The sequence below is a fragment of the Mastomys coucha genome, unplaced genomic scaffold, assembly GCF_008632895.1.
Source record: "Mastomys coucha isolate ucsf_1 unplaced genomic scaffold, UCSF_Mcou_1 pScaffold20, whole genome shotgun sequence".
NCBI classification, from domain to species: Eukaryota; Metazoa; Chordata; class Mammalia; order Rodentia; family Muridae; genus Mastomys; species Mastomys coucha.
In genome coordinates this window covers 25148858-25166557 of record NW_022196903.1, presented here as the reverse complement: position 1 = coordinate 25166557, position 17700 = coordinate 25148858, and the positions used below count along the sequence as shown (strand labels likewise).

The 17700-nt window shown below is 46.0% G+C and overlaps 1 protein-coding gene across 13 annotated transcripts in view; it reads right to left on the bottom strand.

The window, feature by feature from the left end:
* Nucleotides 1-2706: 2706 nt before the first annotated feature.
* Nucleotides 2707-17700, bottom strand: part of Nrf1 (nuclear respiratory factor 1) — a 107715-nt gene continuing 92721 nt past the window's right edge. For 5 of the 13 annotated variants that reach the window (XM_031381398.1, XM_031381397.1, XM_031381400.1 and 2 more), the window contains one exon: nucleotides 10429-11159. In XM_031381398.1, coding sequence (XP_031237258.1) covers nucleotides 10903-11159 — 257 coding nt within the window. In that variant the 3' untranslated portion in view covers nucleotides 10429-10902. Of the gene's footprint in view, nucleotides 4600-10428; nucleotides 11160-14221; nucleotides 14255-15251; nucleotides 15308-17700 lie in introns of those variants that run through there. The other 8 variants (XM_031381403.1, XM_031381405.1, XM_031381404.1 and 5 more) reach the window with 6 other exon arrangements.

The following is a 17700-nucleotide window of genomic DNA, read 5'->3' as shown; positions in this document are numbered from 1 at the left end:
CACACCTGGTTAATTTGACAACAGCTAATTTAAGTTTGACCACAGTCCTCCCTCCCGTTGGCTGTGCTGGGTATTGAACTTGGGGGCCTTGAAAATGCTAGGTAGGTAATCTACAACAAACTCTACCGTCAGACTGACAATTTCATCCACAAGTGCATTAGATTTTGGGTAGAGCATCTACACCCCACCTCCAAATAGCTAAGCTGCTTAAAATAAAATCACATGCTCTGCAACTCCACATTTCCCCACCTCAAGCATAAGAAGTAGCATTTGTGCTCAGGTTCTAGGCTCGCCTGGCCCAGGTTTGTGTCCTGGCTCTGTCTCTTGTGGACAGGGCACACTTGGTCAGGGAATTTGGCTTCTTTGTTCCTCATTGCTGAGGATGACAATGCTTCATACAGCCTCAATTAGTGGGGAGCGTGAGGACTGGTTACTATTATTGCTATAGAAATTCTCTAATTGTGGGAAAGCCAGTGTTTAATAAGAGCTAGGAGTGCCCATGGACAGGGTTCAGGCCCAGGCCTGACCTACCCCCATCCTATCTCTGCAGATGATACCCCCTTCCTTTCCCCCACTCTGGAAAATTATATTACAAAAACAAAACAAACAAACAAACAAACAAAAAAAAAAAAAACAAAACTAGCAAATAGCTCAGTGGTCTTCAGGAGGGAGCTGTGGCCCTCAGAATGAGGTGGGAAACCTCCAGACTGTGCTTGGCAGCTGCTTCAGTGCGCTAAGTCCTGCTCTATCCCACCCCCTCCTCCTGCTGCTGCTAGCCCAGAGGTTCTCAGCCCTCCTAAGGCTTCGACCCTTTAACACAATTCCTCTTATTGTGAGGGTGGGGCGGGGGTGTGTATGGGGTTGGGCCCTGCTCTACCATCAAGTTGCGTTTCTTCTTGATGGGTCTGGCACCCACCTCCCTGGGCTGTGCCTGAGCTGTTCGTGCAGCCATCTCCTTAGTTCGGTCATGGGAACTTAGGTGACTCCGGGAGTCACAGCACCACCAGGGGACACCTTGAGCTGCAAGACCATCAAGCATTCCTAGACCGACAGACTTCTGTGAGCCCAGTTACTGTTGACAGCACAGTGGTGAGCTACATGGAGGATCCTTGGGTCTACCAGTGCTTATACTGCTCTGCACCCTACCAGGCCTCAGCACACGGAGCTTTAGCAACTTGACCACAGTCTTCTCTTTTACTTGTGCATGCTGGGTAAGCGCTCTGTCTCTGAGCTACAACCCCAGCCCTGCTCTTCCTTCTCAGAACTGCCAAGTTGTTTTTAAAAACATCTCATTTGTGCTTGTATGCCACGCTGCATGTGTAGAGGAGGTCAAAGGACAACCCCAGGGAATCAGTTCTATCCTTCTATGTGAGCCTCAGGAATTCAGCTCTGGTCATCAGGCTTTCTATCTTCCAAGCCATCTCACAGGACCATGCCAAACTTTATTTATCTGGGACATGCTGGTATTCATGAATCTAACCTAATAGACCCTTAGGTCCGATCTAATTGACAAGATAGTTTGGTGTGCCTGAAAAGCACATACTGAATGTTTTTATGTTGCTAATAAAATCAGATTTCATATAAAAACCTAACTTCTCCCATTTGCTGGGAATGTTGAAGGTAGTAAGGCCCACTTGTATTTGAGGGTACATTCTGTTAGCTTAGGAGAGGTGCCCATCAGATAGCTGTTTGCCACTTTGTCTCATGCCCAACTCTACCCCACTGCTCCTCTTACTCACTGGATTAAACTGGCCCCTGGTCAGTGGCTTAGAGAAGTCAAAGAGAAGCTTGCCATTAGCCCCTTGGAAGACAGCTGTCACAAGCTCAGTGGAAGGCACTGTCTGGGTCTGGCTTGTAAACAGCAGGAGCTAGTAGCATCCTGGAAAGGCCGATTAGAAGAACCCCTGCTCTGCGCAGCCACAGCCACTCCTTCCTCTGGCCCATCCTCTCTGGTGAACATGGATGGCAGTGTACCATGTATGTATAAAGGGATAGAGATAGCACTTGAGCCAAGTGCTGAGCCAAGGTTAAGCCCCAAAGGAAACCACATCCTCATACCCTTACTATACTCCTATCAGCTGAAGACTCACTGAGACGTCTACAAACAAAACAGGCAGAAAAAGGCACTCAAGGGTGAGACGAAGCACAGCTCGAGTGAGTGAGGAGACACACAGACTTCGGGAGGAGCTGGAGTCAGGGTGTGGCAGCTTCCAGCAGTGACCCACACATTCAAACAGTGAGTGTGGTGTATGAGAAACCAAGAAAGGAGGATATAGAAAGCAACTCAGGGCTTGGACCTTTTGCTCTGAAGACATTTCATGAATCAAACACACTCACTAGGGAAATCCTTAAGATGCAAGGGTCAAATAAACACCTAAATCAATTCCAGAGTAGAACCTTCAAACCATCTTGAGGCTTTTTGAAGTGCGACTGTTCCAGAAAACCACGATACAGAAAACAGACTTTGTCGGGCCTGGCGGTGTTGATGCAGCACTAGGGAGCCTGGACAGGTCTCCTTCCTCCCAGAGCCTTCTGTAGCTCCTAGAGTTGGTCCAGTCTAACGACCTCTAGTGCATGTCTTTTGTAAAGGACAATGAGCCCAAGTGGCCAAGGCTGCTAGAGAGAGGGGCACTTTTTGTTGCCACATTAAACTATTTATTGAATGAGGCAGTTTAGACAGAATGGAGAACAACACAGAATCCATGCTCTGCTGCTGGGAACTTGCTTTTATCTTCTTGGCAATTTCTCAAACTATTGGGAAGTTATTTCACCACAAAGAACCGTGGACCTTAGAGCCCCTGGACTGCTTCACAGTAAAAAGAAAAGTAACAAATTGTAGAACCAGGACATTTATATGTAAATTTCCCGCTCCTCCCTTATTACGTACAGAAAAGAACATACAAAGAACATTGTATAGTTTTATATAAAACAAGCAAATATAAGAATTGGAAACTTTTCTCAAAGGCTGAGCAAGACATGAAGAATCTTTTAATGTCTCATTAAAAAACAAAAAACCAAAACCACCACATTAAATACACTATCACACACGGGAGAGGGCTGGCAGGAAGGAGGAAGAGTCCCTGCACGCAAGGAGCGGAGATTTGGCTTGTCAAGACATCAGATGAATGAGCCACGGGAGACTCAGGGCTTGTGGCTGGAAAGCACAGAAGCTCACAGTGACAACGACTGCTCAGTGCAATCCACACCATGAGCAGGAAAGCTGTCCCAGGAATGTGCCGCCAGGATGTGCCTGGGAGAACAGTCCTCACAGAGCCTTCGGACACATCTGTGACGGCCAGCCTTTGCGCAGAGGTCCTGCATGAGGCAGCCTCCTCTGCTGAAATATAGCTGCGGACAGCTGGAGAACACTGGTTCCCACGGGCGCACCCTGATTTATGAAGTTTTCTCCCTCCTTCCTTTTTTGCTCTCCTATACCCTTCCCATTCTCTCCATCTCTCTCTTACACACACACACACACACACACACACTCACTCACTCACTCACTCACTCACACACCCTGCACTTACACCCGCCTGCTCCATGAACATTCCTCAGACCCTTAACACTTGTGTTACCTTCAGTTTGTAACATGACTGACCTTACAACTGAGCAATTCTTTAATAGTCATGAGACTGAGGATTCCTGGGAAGGGAGAAGATGGGAGGCTGAGGAACGATTTCTTGGCCCTGCCAGGAGCCTGCAGGACATTTACCTGCCTGTGGCAAGGTCAGCACCTGGGCCAGCTGGAAGAGTGTCTCTGCTGGCAAAGCGCGCTCGCAGTCACTGGACTTGGTGAGCACGTTCTGGACCACTCGGTGTCCTGGATCTTCCTTCCCTCGGGGAATCTAGCAGAGGTCTAGGCGGCCACTGGGAGGCAGCTTTGGTGAAGGACGTGGTCACCTCTGCCCGAGTCTGTCAGTAGCTCAATGCATGACCCTGGTATGAGCGAAAACCAGGCGACTGTGTCTGGTCGTGTACCCACCACCCACTAAACTGGGTGGGTTCTTTTGTTCCCACAGTTCACCTTGATTTCATACAGGTAATTCCATGCGGGTTTCATACATATATATGTATGTACATATACACTTTATACATATATGTAAATGTGTATGTCCATATGTACACATATACATATATTCACACTCACACGTACACACACGTAAGTATACACACATTTCCGCACAAAGAAGTCTGGCCACAATTTGGCTTTTTGGGACAGTGAAATCGGTGTCGTTTCTCACTCCACCAGATCCCAGAAGTGGTGCTTTAAAAAAAATGTGATTCCAAAATCTGCCGCCTTTTCTCCTTCTTAAAAAAAGGTTACCAAAACTTTCTTTCCAAGTCGAGAGACTTGATTCCATTTGATTGCACCGCTGCAAACATGTAAAAAACTCTTGAAGTAGACTAGAAAAGGATGCCATGATAGAGCTCCATGTCACTGTTCCAATGTCACCACCTCCACAGCCTGGCCGTCCATGGTCACTGCGCTGTCTGATATCCTGGTGGTCACTGGGGCCATGGCCACCTGCACTGGCCCGTTGCCCTGGGCGAGGCTGGTTACCACAGTCTGGTACATGCTCACAGGGATCTGGACCAGGCCTGCAGAGACAAAGCAAGACCGTTGGTGGGGTCCATGCTCGGGACCCAGGTACTGGCTCGGGAAACTGGCTCTGGTCCTTCGGGACATCGCTGCCTGCCAGCCTCAGGGTCAATGACTTACCTGCTTCCCAGGCACAGATAAGTCTCAACTTTCTTTTTAGAGACAAGGTCCTACTGTGAAGCCCAGGTTGGCCTTGAGCTCTTGCTCCCTTTGCTTCAGCCTCCCAAGTACTCAGATTCTGGGTATGTACTTGGTGCCTGGTAGTAAATCTCTCTCCTCACTTCAATTTTAATTCTTAGACTCTCAGGAAGAGTGTGGGAACACTGTGAAAACACTTCCCTTCCATCTTTAGGAAGCCCCGCCCACCAGTGTGAGTCTCCCACCCTGCCGCCAGGCCAGCAGCACATCTGCTCCTGGGCTATGCTGCTGGTCCTTTTCAGCCCTCTAGCTGCCCAAGCTCAAGCTTCTATCAGCTGGGAAAGATGGTCCATCTCGGTTTTTTCCTCCAGAGTCAAATGTGAAAATGAATTGAACCAAATTAGCTCATTTGTCTCCAAATTGTAGGATTTCACAGACTGGTATAATTTAAAAAACAGTTTAGGAGCAGCTAAAAGCAACAGCAAAACAAACATACACAGCCCAACTATCTCCCAGCACCACTGTGTAGTACATAGGGCATGAAGCTTTGGAGAAGTGGGCTTCATTTCCAGTTCACTTGGGCCAAATACTTGTGTGCATCGGCCTTGTTTTCTTGTTGGAAGTAGAGTTACAATGGACAAGGAAGGGCTGTGCTTTGCAAGCCCCCAAGCAAAACTAGTCTGTCAGTGGAGTGGAAGTGGTAACTTCTGCCCAAAGGGACTCAGGGCGTGGGGGCCCGGATCCTTCAGGGAGACAGAGGAGGACAATAACAGTGAAAACTAGCATTTAGCTGACCAGGTTAGTAGGTAGGAGCCCCAAACCTTAACACCTAGACCATTGTGACAGAAGATCTGAGATTCAGACCCATCCCCTAAAACCCACTAATAGTGAAATTAAGGTGAGTGGAATGGCCTGTTCTAATAACACACACACACACACACACACACACACACACACACACACACACAAACAATCCCCACACACCTGTAGTGGGAATCTGAGACAGAATTACCTGAGCTCAGGAGTTTCAGGTTAACGTAGGCTATAGCATAGGGGACTTCATTTCAGAAATACAAAAATAAAGAGCTGGGAGTCTAGCCCAGTGGAAGAAGTCTTGTCTAGCATGTATGAGGCTTTAAAGTTAGATTCCTAACACCACAAACAGCAGCCCCAAAACCATCTCCCCACCCTCCTACCCAATCAGATTTCAAACTCCCAAACTTGCAATAAAGTATGTCTCTAATCCTAGCGCCCAGGAGGCTAAGAGAAGACAACTATGAGTTTGAAACCAATGTGAACCACAGAGTGAGACCTTTCCCCCCAAAAAAAACAGCAGCAGCAGCAGTAACAACACCCTGGGCAACCCCAAAATCCTACAACCAACAAGAAAAGAAAAATACAAGAACAATTTAACAATAAAACGTGCAATAAATAAAACACATTGCAAAGGTTATAATATAACAAGGAAAAACTCCAGAGGCTAGAAAAAGATTAGAAAGTAGGGAAATTAGCAAACAAGCAAACTTCTATTATTGAAAAGCAAGTTTGGCATGGAAAAAGCCACTTGATGCTTTAGGTGCAATGGACAGACAGCAAGAGATCCAGACACATCTCAGCATACAAGGGAGACAGTGAAGAGCCCGAAAGACTCTAGGAAGAATGAAGCAGGGATCAGGAGCATATGCAATATACTGGACACAACCGAGAAGCTAAGATGACGGAGCCCTGCCTTCAAGCATCCTGGCTCAAGCGGCCCTGAATTGCTTTCAGCCTAGAATTCTACACCCAGCTAAGATGATCTATATGAATTACACTTGACACAACTTCAGCTATGGGTCAAACTTTAGCTGCCCATGCACTTTCTCTCAGAAAATGTGCACAAGAACCTCAAGAACAGGCTCTGGAGACCCTGAACAGAGACAAGGGGAACAAGACAGGGGCAGGGCTGGGCCTGAGTGCCAGGAGCATCAGAAGGATTAAAGCGGGAAACAACTGGTTGAATGTTGAGGCAGCACCAGGAAGAAGAGGCAGGCAGGATCTCTGCGAGTTGAAGGTCAATCTGATCTACACAGCTGAGTTCCAGGCCAGCCAGGACAAACAGTGAGACCTTGTCTCCAAAAGAAAAGAAAAAGAGGGAGAAGTCAGGGCTAGCTCGAAGACCTGGTGGGTGGGAGCCTTTTAAGCAATCCTGATCTGAATTCAGTGCCCAGGACCTACATGGTGGATGGAGAGCAATGACTCCCAAAAGTTGTCTCCTGACTATCACACACACTTGGTGGCATGAATGCATGTACATGTGTGTGCACCTGTCCAACTGTGCGTGTGAATCCAAACCAAAGGAAATTAATGCAAAAGAAAATCTGATTTCACAGTGTTGACTGTGTGTGAGCATTTTCTAAGAGTCAGTTTTGTCAATTTAGGGATAAGCATTTGATGGTACAACATGAAACAGGCTTGTTTTGATGACAGTCATTTTAAAACCCCACTTATAAGAGCATGTTAATAAAACACAGGTGGGTCAGTACAGCTCCCTTGAGAGGCTGGGGCTGAGGGAGCGTTCTTGTCTGTGTGATGTGGAGACACTGGTAGAGGACTGGGAAGGAGTAGGAGGTTGAGGCTTCAGGGTGAAGGTGGTCTGGTTCCTCCTAAATCATTGCAAATCAAGTGCTGAATCAATTCTCTCCATTCACCCTCCCTTGCCACAGAAATTAGTTTTTGTTTTTATTTTTATTTATTTATTTATTTATTTATTTATTTATTGTTTTTTCAAGACAGGATTTCTCTGTGTAGTCCTGGCTGTCCTGGAACTCACTCTGTAGACCAGGCTGGCCTCGAACTCAGAAATCCGCCTGCCTCTGCCTCCCAAGCGCTGGGACTAAAGGTGTGCGCCGCCGCCGCCGCCACCACCACCACCAGGCTCAGAAATTAGTTTTATTTATACTACGTTGCTTAGTCCTTTAGTCTCACCCTTAGACACCACCATGTTAATAATACTGAGATGCTTTGACATGGTGTTCAAGGCTCTCATGAATTGTTCTCGTCCATTTTCTCCTTTTGAGTCAGGGTCCCAAAATGGAGCATAGGCTGGCCTTGAACCTTTGAGTCTCCTGCCAAGTGCTAGGAATACAGGCATGCGCCCACTGTGCTCTGGTCTGCAAGGGCTGGGATGTACTCGAGCTTCTCCACACAAGCACCTCCATGTTTTTATGCACCGTGACTTTTGCAGCACCTGCCCTTGGCTTGCTCTCTGGCTCTCCAAGTCTCTGTCCTCCAATGACTTGGGTCCTGTTTCCTGGTAGCCTCACAGCACTTGGCCCAGACAGAGGGACGGTCCTTACACGTTGTCACTGTTGGCACGTCTTATTTCCGTAAGAAGGGACCCAGCCTATCACCGAGCCCTAACAGTGAGCAAGTGCTCAACACGGTTCCCCACACTCATAAATGAAAACTCAAACTCCAATCACTGTTAAGGGTGGTGGCTTGCCTGTAGCCTAAGGAGCCAGGAGAGCTGCCTTAACTCCAAGACCAGCCTGGGCTAAATAGGGAGGACACTTTCTCCAAAAATAAAAACAAAGTAAAAAAACCACACCCAAGACCTATCCAAATAAAACATTCTTTTTACAGATCACATGTTGTGTATTTCACATAACTCAGGGAAGAAGCAAATTTGGCCTCAGTTGTACTGAGTTACAAAACGACTTCCACACAAAGCTGTCTCAAGGTGAGTAACTGACAATCCTAAAGGCTTTTCAAAGAGAGAAACTCCATAAACATGGTCACCGACAACCTCCGAATGCCTCTTCTACACGCGCTCTCAGCAGACAGCCACCTTAAATAAACACATCACCGACTTCATGTAGGGATTTTAAGATCTCTCTCTCACACAAACACCCATGCAGGCATTTTGACATGGGATTAGATTAAATCTCCTGTGTCTCTGACCTAGCAGCCTTTATGTCCATGGCTCGGGGGAGGGACTGAAGGCTTTGAAACCCAGTACGCACGCACTAAGTCGGGCGACTGCCCTTGGAAGAGATGATTAAATGCTGAGGCTCAGTAATCAGGCCGGGACTGCCCCTACATCTGCTCAGCCTGCCCCTGATTAGCCCTAATCTAGAGGCACATGCTAATCCACGCTTGTATTCTGGGTCATTTCAATTGATTAAGCAACAGGAAACCCTTCATGTTCTACTTTAAGAGCCCGAAGATTCTTTCCCTTTTCAGGAAGCTCCAGTACAGTCTTGGTAACTAGACTCCATGGTTTGTGTGTGGCTGCATGTCCCTTGACTTGTGCTAGGACCTGGAGAGGGATGTAGGCTAGCGTCTCTGTAAACGAGCAGAATCCAGGGTTTCTCAGGGAGGCCCACTCACCATGTTCTAAAGACTCTAGTAGTCCAAAAGGTCAAAGCCACACAAATGCTTAGATGTTTAGCAAATCGAAAGTCCTTTTAAATTAAAAGTTTACTACCCTTTGTTTTGTTTTGAGACAGGATCTTATTGTGTAACCCAGGTTAGCCTCAAACTCCTGGCACGCTTCCTGCCTTACTCAGGTGTTCTGATTACAGGTATGATGCTCAGCCGCAAAACACTTATCCAGTTCCAGCACTAGGGAGACAAGAAACAGGTAAATATTTTTGTGTTTGAGGACAGTCTGGTCAGCAGAGCCAGTCCTAGGCCAGCCAGGGCCACAAAATGAGACCCACCTCCTAAAGTTTAGCAAAAACAAAATTCAAGGACAGACAAGATGGTTCAGCAGGTAAAGGTGCTTACCACCAAACCTAACAACCCGAGTTCAATTCCCAGAACCCACATGATGGATGGAGAGAACTGACTTCATTAAGTAGTTCTCAGATCTCTACCTATGTGTCCTGGTACAAGTGTGCTCACACAGACACACACACCACACACACACACAAAAATGTAATATGACAATGTTACATTTGCAGCTACTAGGTGTGGTGGTAGATGTCTATAAAATGAACACTTGGGAGGCAGAATAGGCAGGTAGGCAGGATGGTCTGAGGCTAGCCCAGGCTACATGGTGAGTGAGATCCTGTCTCAAAGTCAAGACCACCTTCGAGGCCCCAAAGCCAGGTAAGGCAGTGCATGACTGCAGTCCTAGCTCACAGCCTCTGAGGCCAGCCTTGTCAACACAGGAAGACTCCGTCTTAAAGACAACAAAACAAACAGGCAAATGGATGTTCATTGCACACCCCTCCCCCAAGCTAGATGTCTGGGCTTTGGATTTAGATCTGGGAGCCTTTCACGCACAATACCCAACGCCTAGCACCCTGGCCAGCAGGTAGAGGACTGGCTCCTCCGAACTCACTGCTGCCTCTCCAGGCTTCATGGTACATCATGGCAGCACATCATGGCAGCATTGCCAGAAGAGAGCTGACAAGGAACTCAGAAAGTTCAGATCTTCAGGATCAGCAAACTTCCTAGAGAAACTGTCAACCCTATGAGCATGTTTCCTCTTAAATGAAGCCTGACCCTGTTCTGTCTTGATTACAATACAATCTGTAGGGTATCACTGCTGAGCATAAGCGGTAAAGCATACCCAGTCTTCCCTGCCTTCCTTACCTCAATACTCGGCAATTACAGCCTCCGTGAGGCTAAGGATCAAGCCTCCGAAACCACCCTCAGGACATCTTTACATCCAATACATCATCAAACCTTGTCAACTCTCCTTCCTTCTTGTAAAAAATTATTTTTATTAACTTTATTCATGCGTATGTATAAGGGAATGAGATGTACGCAGACCCCTTGGAGCTGGAGTTGTGAACTGCCTCACATTGTTTGTTTTTTTAAAGATTGATTTATTATATAAGTACACTGTAACTGTCTTTAGACACATCAGAAGAGGGACAGCTGGAGGAGCAGTCAGTCCTCTTAACCACTGAGCCATCTCTCCAGCCAACACGGGTTTTCTGAAAGGAAAGTGAGCACTCCTAACTGCTAATCAACTCTGCAACCCCAAACTCTTTCAAAAATAAACCAGAACTCGGTTTCTCCTACTTCAATGGCAGTAATAATTTATGAGTCCCATTCCAGCACTGTAACTTCAGTTTTCAGAAACTTAGTTAAAAACCAAACCAACCCAACTACCCCACAGTCAAGACCAAACCCAAACCAGACATATGCTAAAGCTAAGAGCTAAAATGTTATTTCTTTTTCAACTGCTGAGGTGAATTAAATTTGAAGAAGATGATATCTCCGTCTTCAACAACGTAAGCTCTGCCTTGTTGCTTGCACTTCCCAGCAGCCTTAGCTGCGCTCTCAGAACTTTCCTCTTTAAGATCTTCGTCTTTCATTACTTCCGCCATAATGAATCCCTTTCCAAACTCTGTATGAATCTTTCCTGCAGCCTGAGGAGCCGTCACGGCTTTGCTGATGGTCCATGCATGAACTCCATCTGGGCCTGCAGTGAGAAAGTACTCTAGTTGGAGTGCTGCAAACCCAGCCTTAGAGATGTTTGGTAAAGCATTGACCTGCTCAGTTCCAGGTACTTCTCGGTCTCCTCAGCACTTTAACCCAGGATGGTCTCAAACTCGAAATCCTGCTGCCTCAGCTTCCCAGGAGCTGAGAGTATATAACCATCACATCTCGGTTAGCTGAATCTTGAGCAAGTATACACTAACTTTTCCTACAAGTTCCCTGCATTATCCCTCCATCACAGTCCTCAGCTCTCCCCAAAGCGTATCTCCCTGCCTAGATCTGCCCTGCAGGCTGAGCAGGGCTCTTCTGACAGTCCCCACATCTTTCCAGGTGTGTTCTCTGCCTCCTGTGATGTTATGGACTCCGCCATTCACTTGATACCAAGTCTGCACAGACCTGCCCTGCTTCCACGTGGCTCCTGTGCTTCCCTTAACAAGTCTGCGAACTTTCAGCTGCGAACCTGGACACAGGAAGTGTTCAGTAACTGGCCCTGTTACAACACACTGATGTTCTTCATGACTTTTTAAGAAATGGGGCTTCACTCCATCCTGCCTCGCCCTCTTCACACTGAAGGGCCTTGAAGCCTTTTGCTCTAGAGAGCACAGCAGCTTTCTCCACAAGCATCCTTAAGCGGCTGAGGCCAAAGGCTTCGCTGGAGCTTGATGGCTTCCCCCGGGGGTGGGGGTGGGGTTATTTTACTCTATAGGTTATCTGACTTCCATTAAAACGTTCTTAGCCACAATGACCCATGTGAATTCTGTCATTGAACATCTGTGGGCCTTAGTTTCCTCACATGTAAGATGGTCACTAGTAATCTCATAGGGGACCTGAACATATGTTGACATAGAAAACCCTTGGTACAGTGTCTAGCACACAGTAGGTCTACAGTACTTGTCAGCTGCTTTTCAAGATGACTGTGATTGAGAAGTGTGGTTTGGGTTCCAAGTGGCAGATGAATGCTCCCAGGAAGCAGCAGACAAGCAGATACAGCACACACCTTGCAACAGGAATTTGTTCCTACAGCAGGGCAGATCATTTGCTGAAAGCCTCCAAGGACACAGACTCCAGATGACAGCCATGGACTCATGCAAAGAGGACCAGCTGGCAGCGTCCCATGCACCTCACAGCAATGGAACCATATGAGGGAGATGAAGCAGCCGCTAACTGAGCACACAGACCCCGATAACTGAGTGCACAGGTGAGCATGCAACCCTGGGCAAGCCACTAACCCAATTAACAAAGTTAGAAACAGGAACAGTGTTAGGGCTGGGGATGTAGCTTAGGGGTAAAATGCTTGCCTAACATATGAAGGCTATGGGTTCAATTCCCAGCACTGAAGTAAATGTGTCATATATGAGTGATCACTTACAGTATGATATTATCAAGAACTTCTCAGAAGTGAACAGGACAGACATGAACCAAACACAACACAGGGCTTTCAGGACGGGTTGGTTACCCAGCACTACAGTAGCTTGCCCTTCCCCACCTCAAGACAAGATAGGGCAGGATAGACAGCTTTGGATAGAATGGGTCTTTCATTTGCCTTCCAAGCTGGGAAACCTTTGGGAATTGTTTGCTGTAACTTAATCTTTCAGTCCAAAGGCCTGTGAGTTGGCTGTGGAAATACTGATGATCACAACAGGAAAAAAAAAATAGCTAAACAAAATAAACACAAAGAATAAACACAACAGTTGGTTTGAGACATGTAGCCTTGGCTGGAACTCACTGTATGGCACAGGCTGGCCTTACATTCAGCAATCCTCCTGTCTCAGCCTCTTGAATGCTGCAATTACAGGCATGGACCACTACAACTGACTGAGAAATGATTCTTCAAACTAAAAGGAAGTGATATTGTAATGTCTTCTGTAGTTTATTAACATGAAGACTAAAACAGGTAGTGGGAGAACATTGGCCTAAGTGGAGAGTCCATGACCAGAGAGGAAAATGAAGGAGAAAGCTCTGAAGACACCACTCAGAGTTAATAGCAATGGTTGCTCTTGTGGAGGACCTGGGTTTGGTTCTCAGTACCACATCCATCCTTAACTCCAGTTCCAGGGACCTGATGCCCTCTTCTGACCTCTGCAGGCATCATGTACACAGATACATACTGATGTAGGCAAAATATTTACATATACAAAATTAAATAAGTCTGAGAAGAAAAAAAGGGAAGGAACAAGGAATTAAAGCACCATTCCCATGTCACAAAACTTGTCAAGTCCCTAAAGGACTGCAAGATTTAAGGGGAAGGAAGTCTTCTGATGATTCCCTTGAAGACTTGGAAGAACATACCAGTGGCTCATATCTAAGAAAAGTACTATTGTGTGAATCAAAACAGGCCTGGCTACCTGGCAGGTAAGCAGAGAAAGTCAGGAGGGAAGCTAGTCCAGCATGTAGATGGGAGGAAGAGGCAGATGTCCAAGGAAGGACCAAATGGGAAGAAGATGGAGAGAGGGGCCAAGAGAAGAAGGCCATGAAAAGAATACCAACCTCAAGTGAAAGAGCCAGGTAGCCCTGCCAGTCACACATGGTGGAGCAAGGGCCTTTCAGCTTTCCCTTGTGGGCCGAGTCTGAAGCATTTGGGGAATTTATAGATCCAATGTGTTACACCAGGCAAGCCCTCAACAGACTCATGAAGCTAGGAGCAGCCTCAGTACTGGGTCCTTCTCAGTACTCAAAGCTTCCTCTCTTCTGGCCAGACAATCTCAAGGTACACTGTGGGGAAAACAATGCGTCTAGGAAATAAGGTTCCCAGCAGTGCTGGCCAGCTGGGACACTGTCCCTCTGTCTTTTGCCTTTAAGGCTTCAAAGAAACTCTTCTTGCACCCTTGCCCATAAATCAAAAATGTTAAAATTAAATTCATTTTTACTTTTTTAGTAAATGTATCTCAAAGATATCTTGGAAATATGAACTCATGGTTTCCTCTTGAACACCCTGGATATGCTCAGGAATACTATGTAATAAGACTCTGTGTTTTGGCATCAGAACCCCCATGGTTCATCATCCTATAGATTGAACCCCAATGTTGGCTTACCTGAATTCTAGGCTTGCTGACCTAACCATTAATGCTTTTCTGAAAACTGAAATAGAAATAAACCTTCAATTAGAGAGTAGAACATGTACTCAGCTCAGGACCCAACTGTTGAGAGAAGACAGGAAGAATAAGATCAGGACCACCAACCCACACACTAGAGGCTTGAATACCCTCTCAGAAGAAAGTTACCCAGCTCTGGGTGGTTTTTGTTTTTTTCAAGATATGGTTTCTCTATGTAACTCTGGACTCACTTTGTAGATCAGGCTGCTCTCCAACTCAGAGATTCACCTGTCTCTGCCTCCTGAGTGCTAGGACCAAGCTGAGTTTTAATGCAGAACAAGGAGTGCCAGGCTCACAGAGAAGCCACCCAGAAAGAAGACACTTCCAGAATTTGACATAATTACACATAGAGACAACTACCTTAGTAAAGCCTCATCTTTTTCTTTTTTTTTTTTAAACGAGTCACTCTTTTATTGGGTTTTAATTATCAGGAGTCAAAGACTGAGTTCTCACACAGGAGTCAGGAAGACAATCATGGTCCAGAGTGCACCCTGGGTACTGTCCCCTCTTCAGTGGTTTTATGGGTTGCCACTCAGCTTTGAGTTCTTGTAAAAAAGCAGGATCTGAAAAGATGTAAGCTGCCAGCACCAAGACAACCCAGCAAGGAACACTTCCTTTCTTCTCACTGAAGTACAGATTGCAGTGACCTCTTTGAAATGCTCCAACGATGCCTTTAGGGGCGAAACCCCACATCAGGGTCTAGTGCAGCAGCTCCCCTACTGTGACAGCTAAAGGTTTCTTCTTCTTCACTGGCAGGACTGACACCATCTTGGAGTCTGTTTATTCGCCAAGACCAGTAACTGTGACCATTCACTTTCTCTGTCTCTCGCATCTGAACTATACTCGCATAGCCATCTTGTCTGCTAGGGACAAGTTCTTTACAAGGGAATCAGGCCATCCACAGAAGCAGCAGAGCCTGGAATGGCAGCGTTGCAGTTACTGCGCACTCAGCTGCTTCCTTCTCTCCCCAAAGACGAACCCACCTGTAGCCTTCTTGCCAGGATCCACTTGCAACCTCCACAGTCTGCCATAAAGAGGCCTGACAAGAACATAGAACTGTTAAAGGCGCTCGGCAGGACGGGCCACTAGAATCTGCCACAGCTTTGCAGCTTCCCATATACCCTGGTGTACAGTGTTCTGTGAAACATTTATTAACAAACTCAGCTCATCAACACAGCAGCTCACTGAGTGTATATGGTGCATGCACTTACAAAAGTGTAACTTACAGCGAGCCCTTAGTCAAGCCAGAGGCCAGAGGGTGAGTCGGTTCCTCCTGCTTGCCACTGTCCTAAAGTAGCGGTTATGATGTGGTTTTCTTGCAGCAGATCTACCTTCCTAATTATGTCTTCCTTAAGCTAATATGAAAACTAATTTGTATTTCCTAAGCACCCAGCAGCTGGGCGGGGGGTGGTGGGGAGGGTCTAGGCTTACACTGGTCTGCTTAGAGAAACTGCCCAAGGATTTAAAATGTGTCACAAGTAATCTACATGAGAGATAATCTGTATGTGACAACCAAGAACTGATTATACTTATAAAATCCACAGGTCACTTTTGACTATGAGGGCCAATTTATGCTTAAGTAACATTACATTTATTAGTTAAGTTAAAAAAAAAAGATACTGCCTAAATGTGAAGCAAAAGTGTTTATTTTATATGAGCTTTTGCCCAGTTGTCAAAGCAACCATGTGGTGGCTATTCGAAGCAGAGGCAAGGAGGAAGCAAGATTAAAGCCATTTATACCTCGGCCTTACTGGGACAGGACACTGCCAACAACCTACTTTTTGACTCCCAGGAGCACTGTCCACACCTTAAGCAATGAACAATTCACCTACGTCTGGCCTCTTGTTAAAGACTATTGAGGAAAAAAACCACAAAACTGTTTAGTCCTCATAGCTGGGCCATAAAAGCTTAGGGAAGAGGCAGCCAGGGAGAGGATAAACTGAAAACAGACGTTCATTCCCGCTCAGTGTGGTGGTGCACACCTTGAATCTTAGCACTTGGGAAGCAGAGGCAAGTGACTCTCTGTGAGTTTGAGGACAGCCTGCTCCACAGAGTGAGTTCCAAGCCAGCCAGCTCTGCATACTGAACCTGTCTCAAAACATCAAAAAGTAGGCATTCTTAAAATCAAATCCCTTCCTCACTTAGTATATTTCAGTATTTTTTTCCCTTTCTTTTTGTGAGGATAGTGGGGCAATCCTTGGAGGCATTTTTTTTTTTTTTAAAACTAAACCAGGCAGTGGTGGCACATGCCTCTAACTCCAGCACTCAGAAGGCAGAGGCAGGCGGACTCTACAGAACAAGTTCTAAGACATCCAGACTTATACAGAGAAACTCTGTCTCAAAACAAAAAAACCCTTGAGAATACAGTCTAGGTAGTATGGCCAGAAACATATTCCAAAGATTCCTAAAGAATCCAAGATATTTGAAGTTTGGCCTAATGTCTCTGGGAACTATCTATAAAAAGACATGTTCAATCTGTCTTAGGGTGACTAAGGAACTATACTTTAAATTTCATTTGAATCAACTTTATCTAAGCCACTTACTGGAATATTAAAAATCTAGAGTATCGGGTTGGAGAGATGGCTCAGCAGTTAAGAGCACTGACTGCTCTTGCAGAGGTCTTGAATTCAATTCCCAGCAACTCCATGGTGGCTCACAACCATCTGTGATGGGATCTGATGCCCTTCTCTGGTGTGTCTGAAGACAGCTACAGTGTACTCATATGTAATAAATAAATCTTTTTAAAAAATGATTATTTTTTAAAAAGATTTATTTATTTTATGTATATGAGTACACTGTAGCTGTACAGATGGTTGTGAGCCACCATGTGGTTGCTGGGAATTGAACTCAGAACCTTCAGAAGAGCAATCAGTGTGCTTACCCACTGAGCCATCTCACCAGCCCCATAAATAAATCTTAAAAAAAAAAAAAAAAAAAGTCTAGAGTTTCTAGTATGCCAATCCCACACTATAGATGTCCATCAGTCACACAGTCACACAGACACACAGACACATACAGACACAAAATACCAGTCCCACACTATAGATGTCCATCAGTCACACAGACATCAGAAGAGTTGCCTTTCTTTAGATGGAAACTCAATCTGAAAATGGGTGCTTTGTGTTAGCCTGAAATATATTTCCTGGACATTTCTTATTTTATGTCACAATTCTCTACCCCACTCTACCAAATCATTTTAACACTCTGTAGTCCCTTGGGCCTGCAGGAAGCCGCACCAGCGTTACAAGCAGCACACAGTATAAAGTGTACCTACAGTTAGAGCTGAGCACTGTGGAGAAGCTGCTACTGGCCAGCAGTCAGAAGCACTCGCTGGCTCTCGGGTGAGCCAATCTGATAGCACAGCCCTTGCTGCACTGCTCAGAGCCAATGGCTCAGTTCCCATACTTAGACCCTTTCAGTGATTCTCAAATC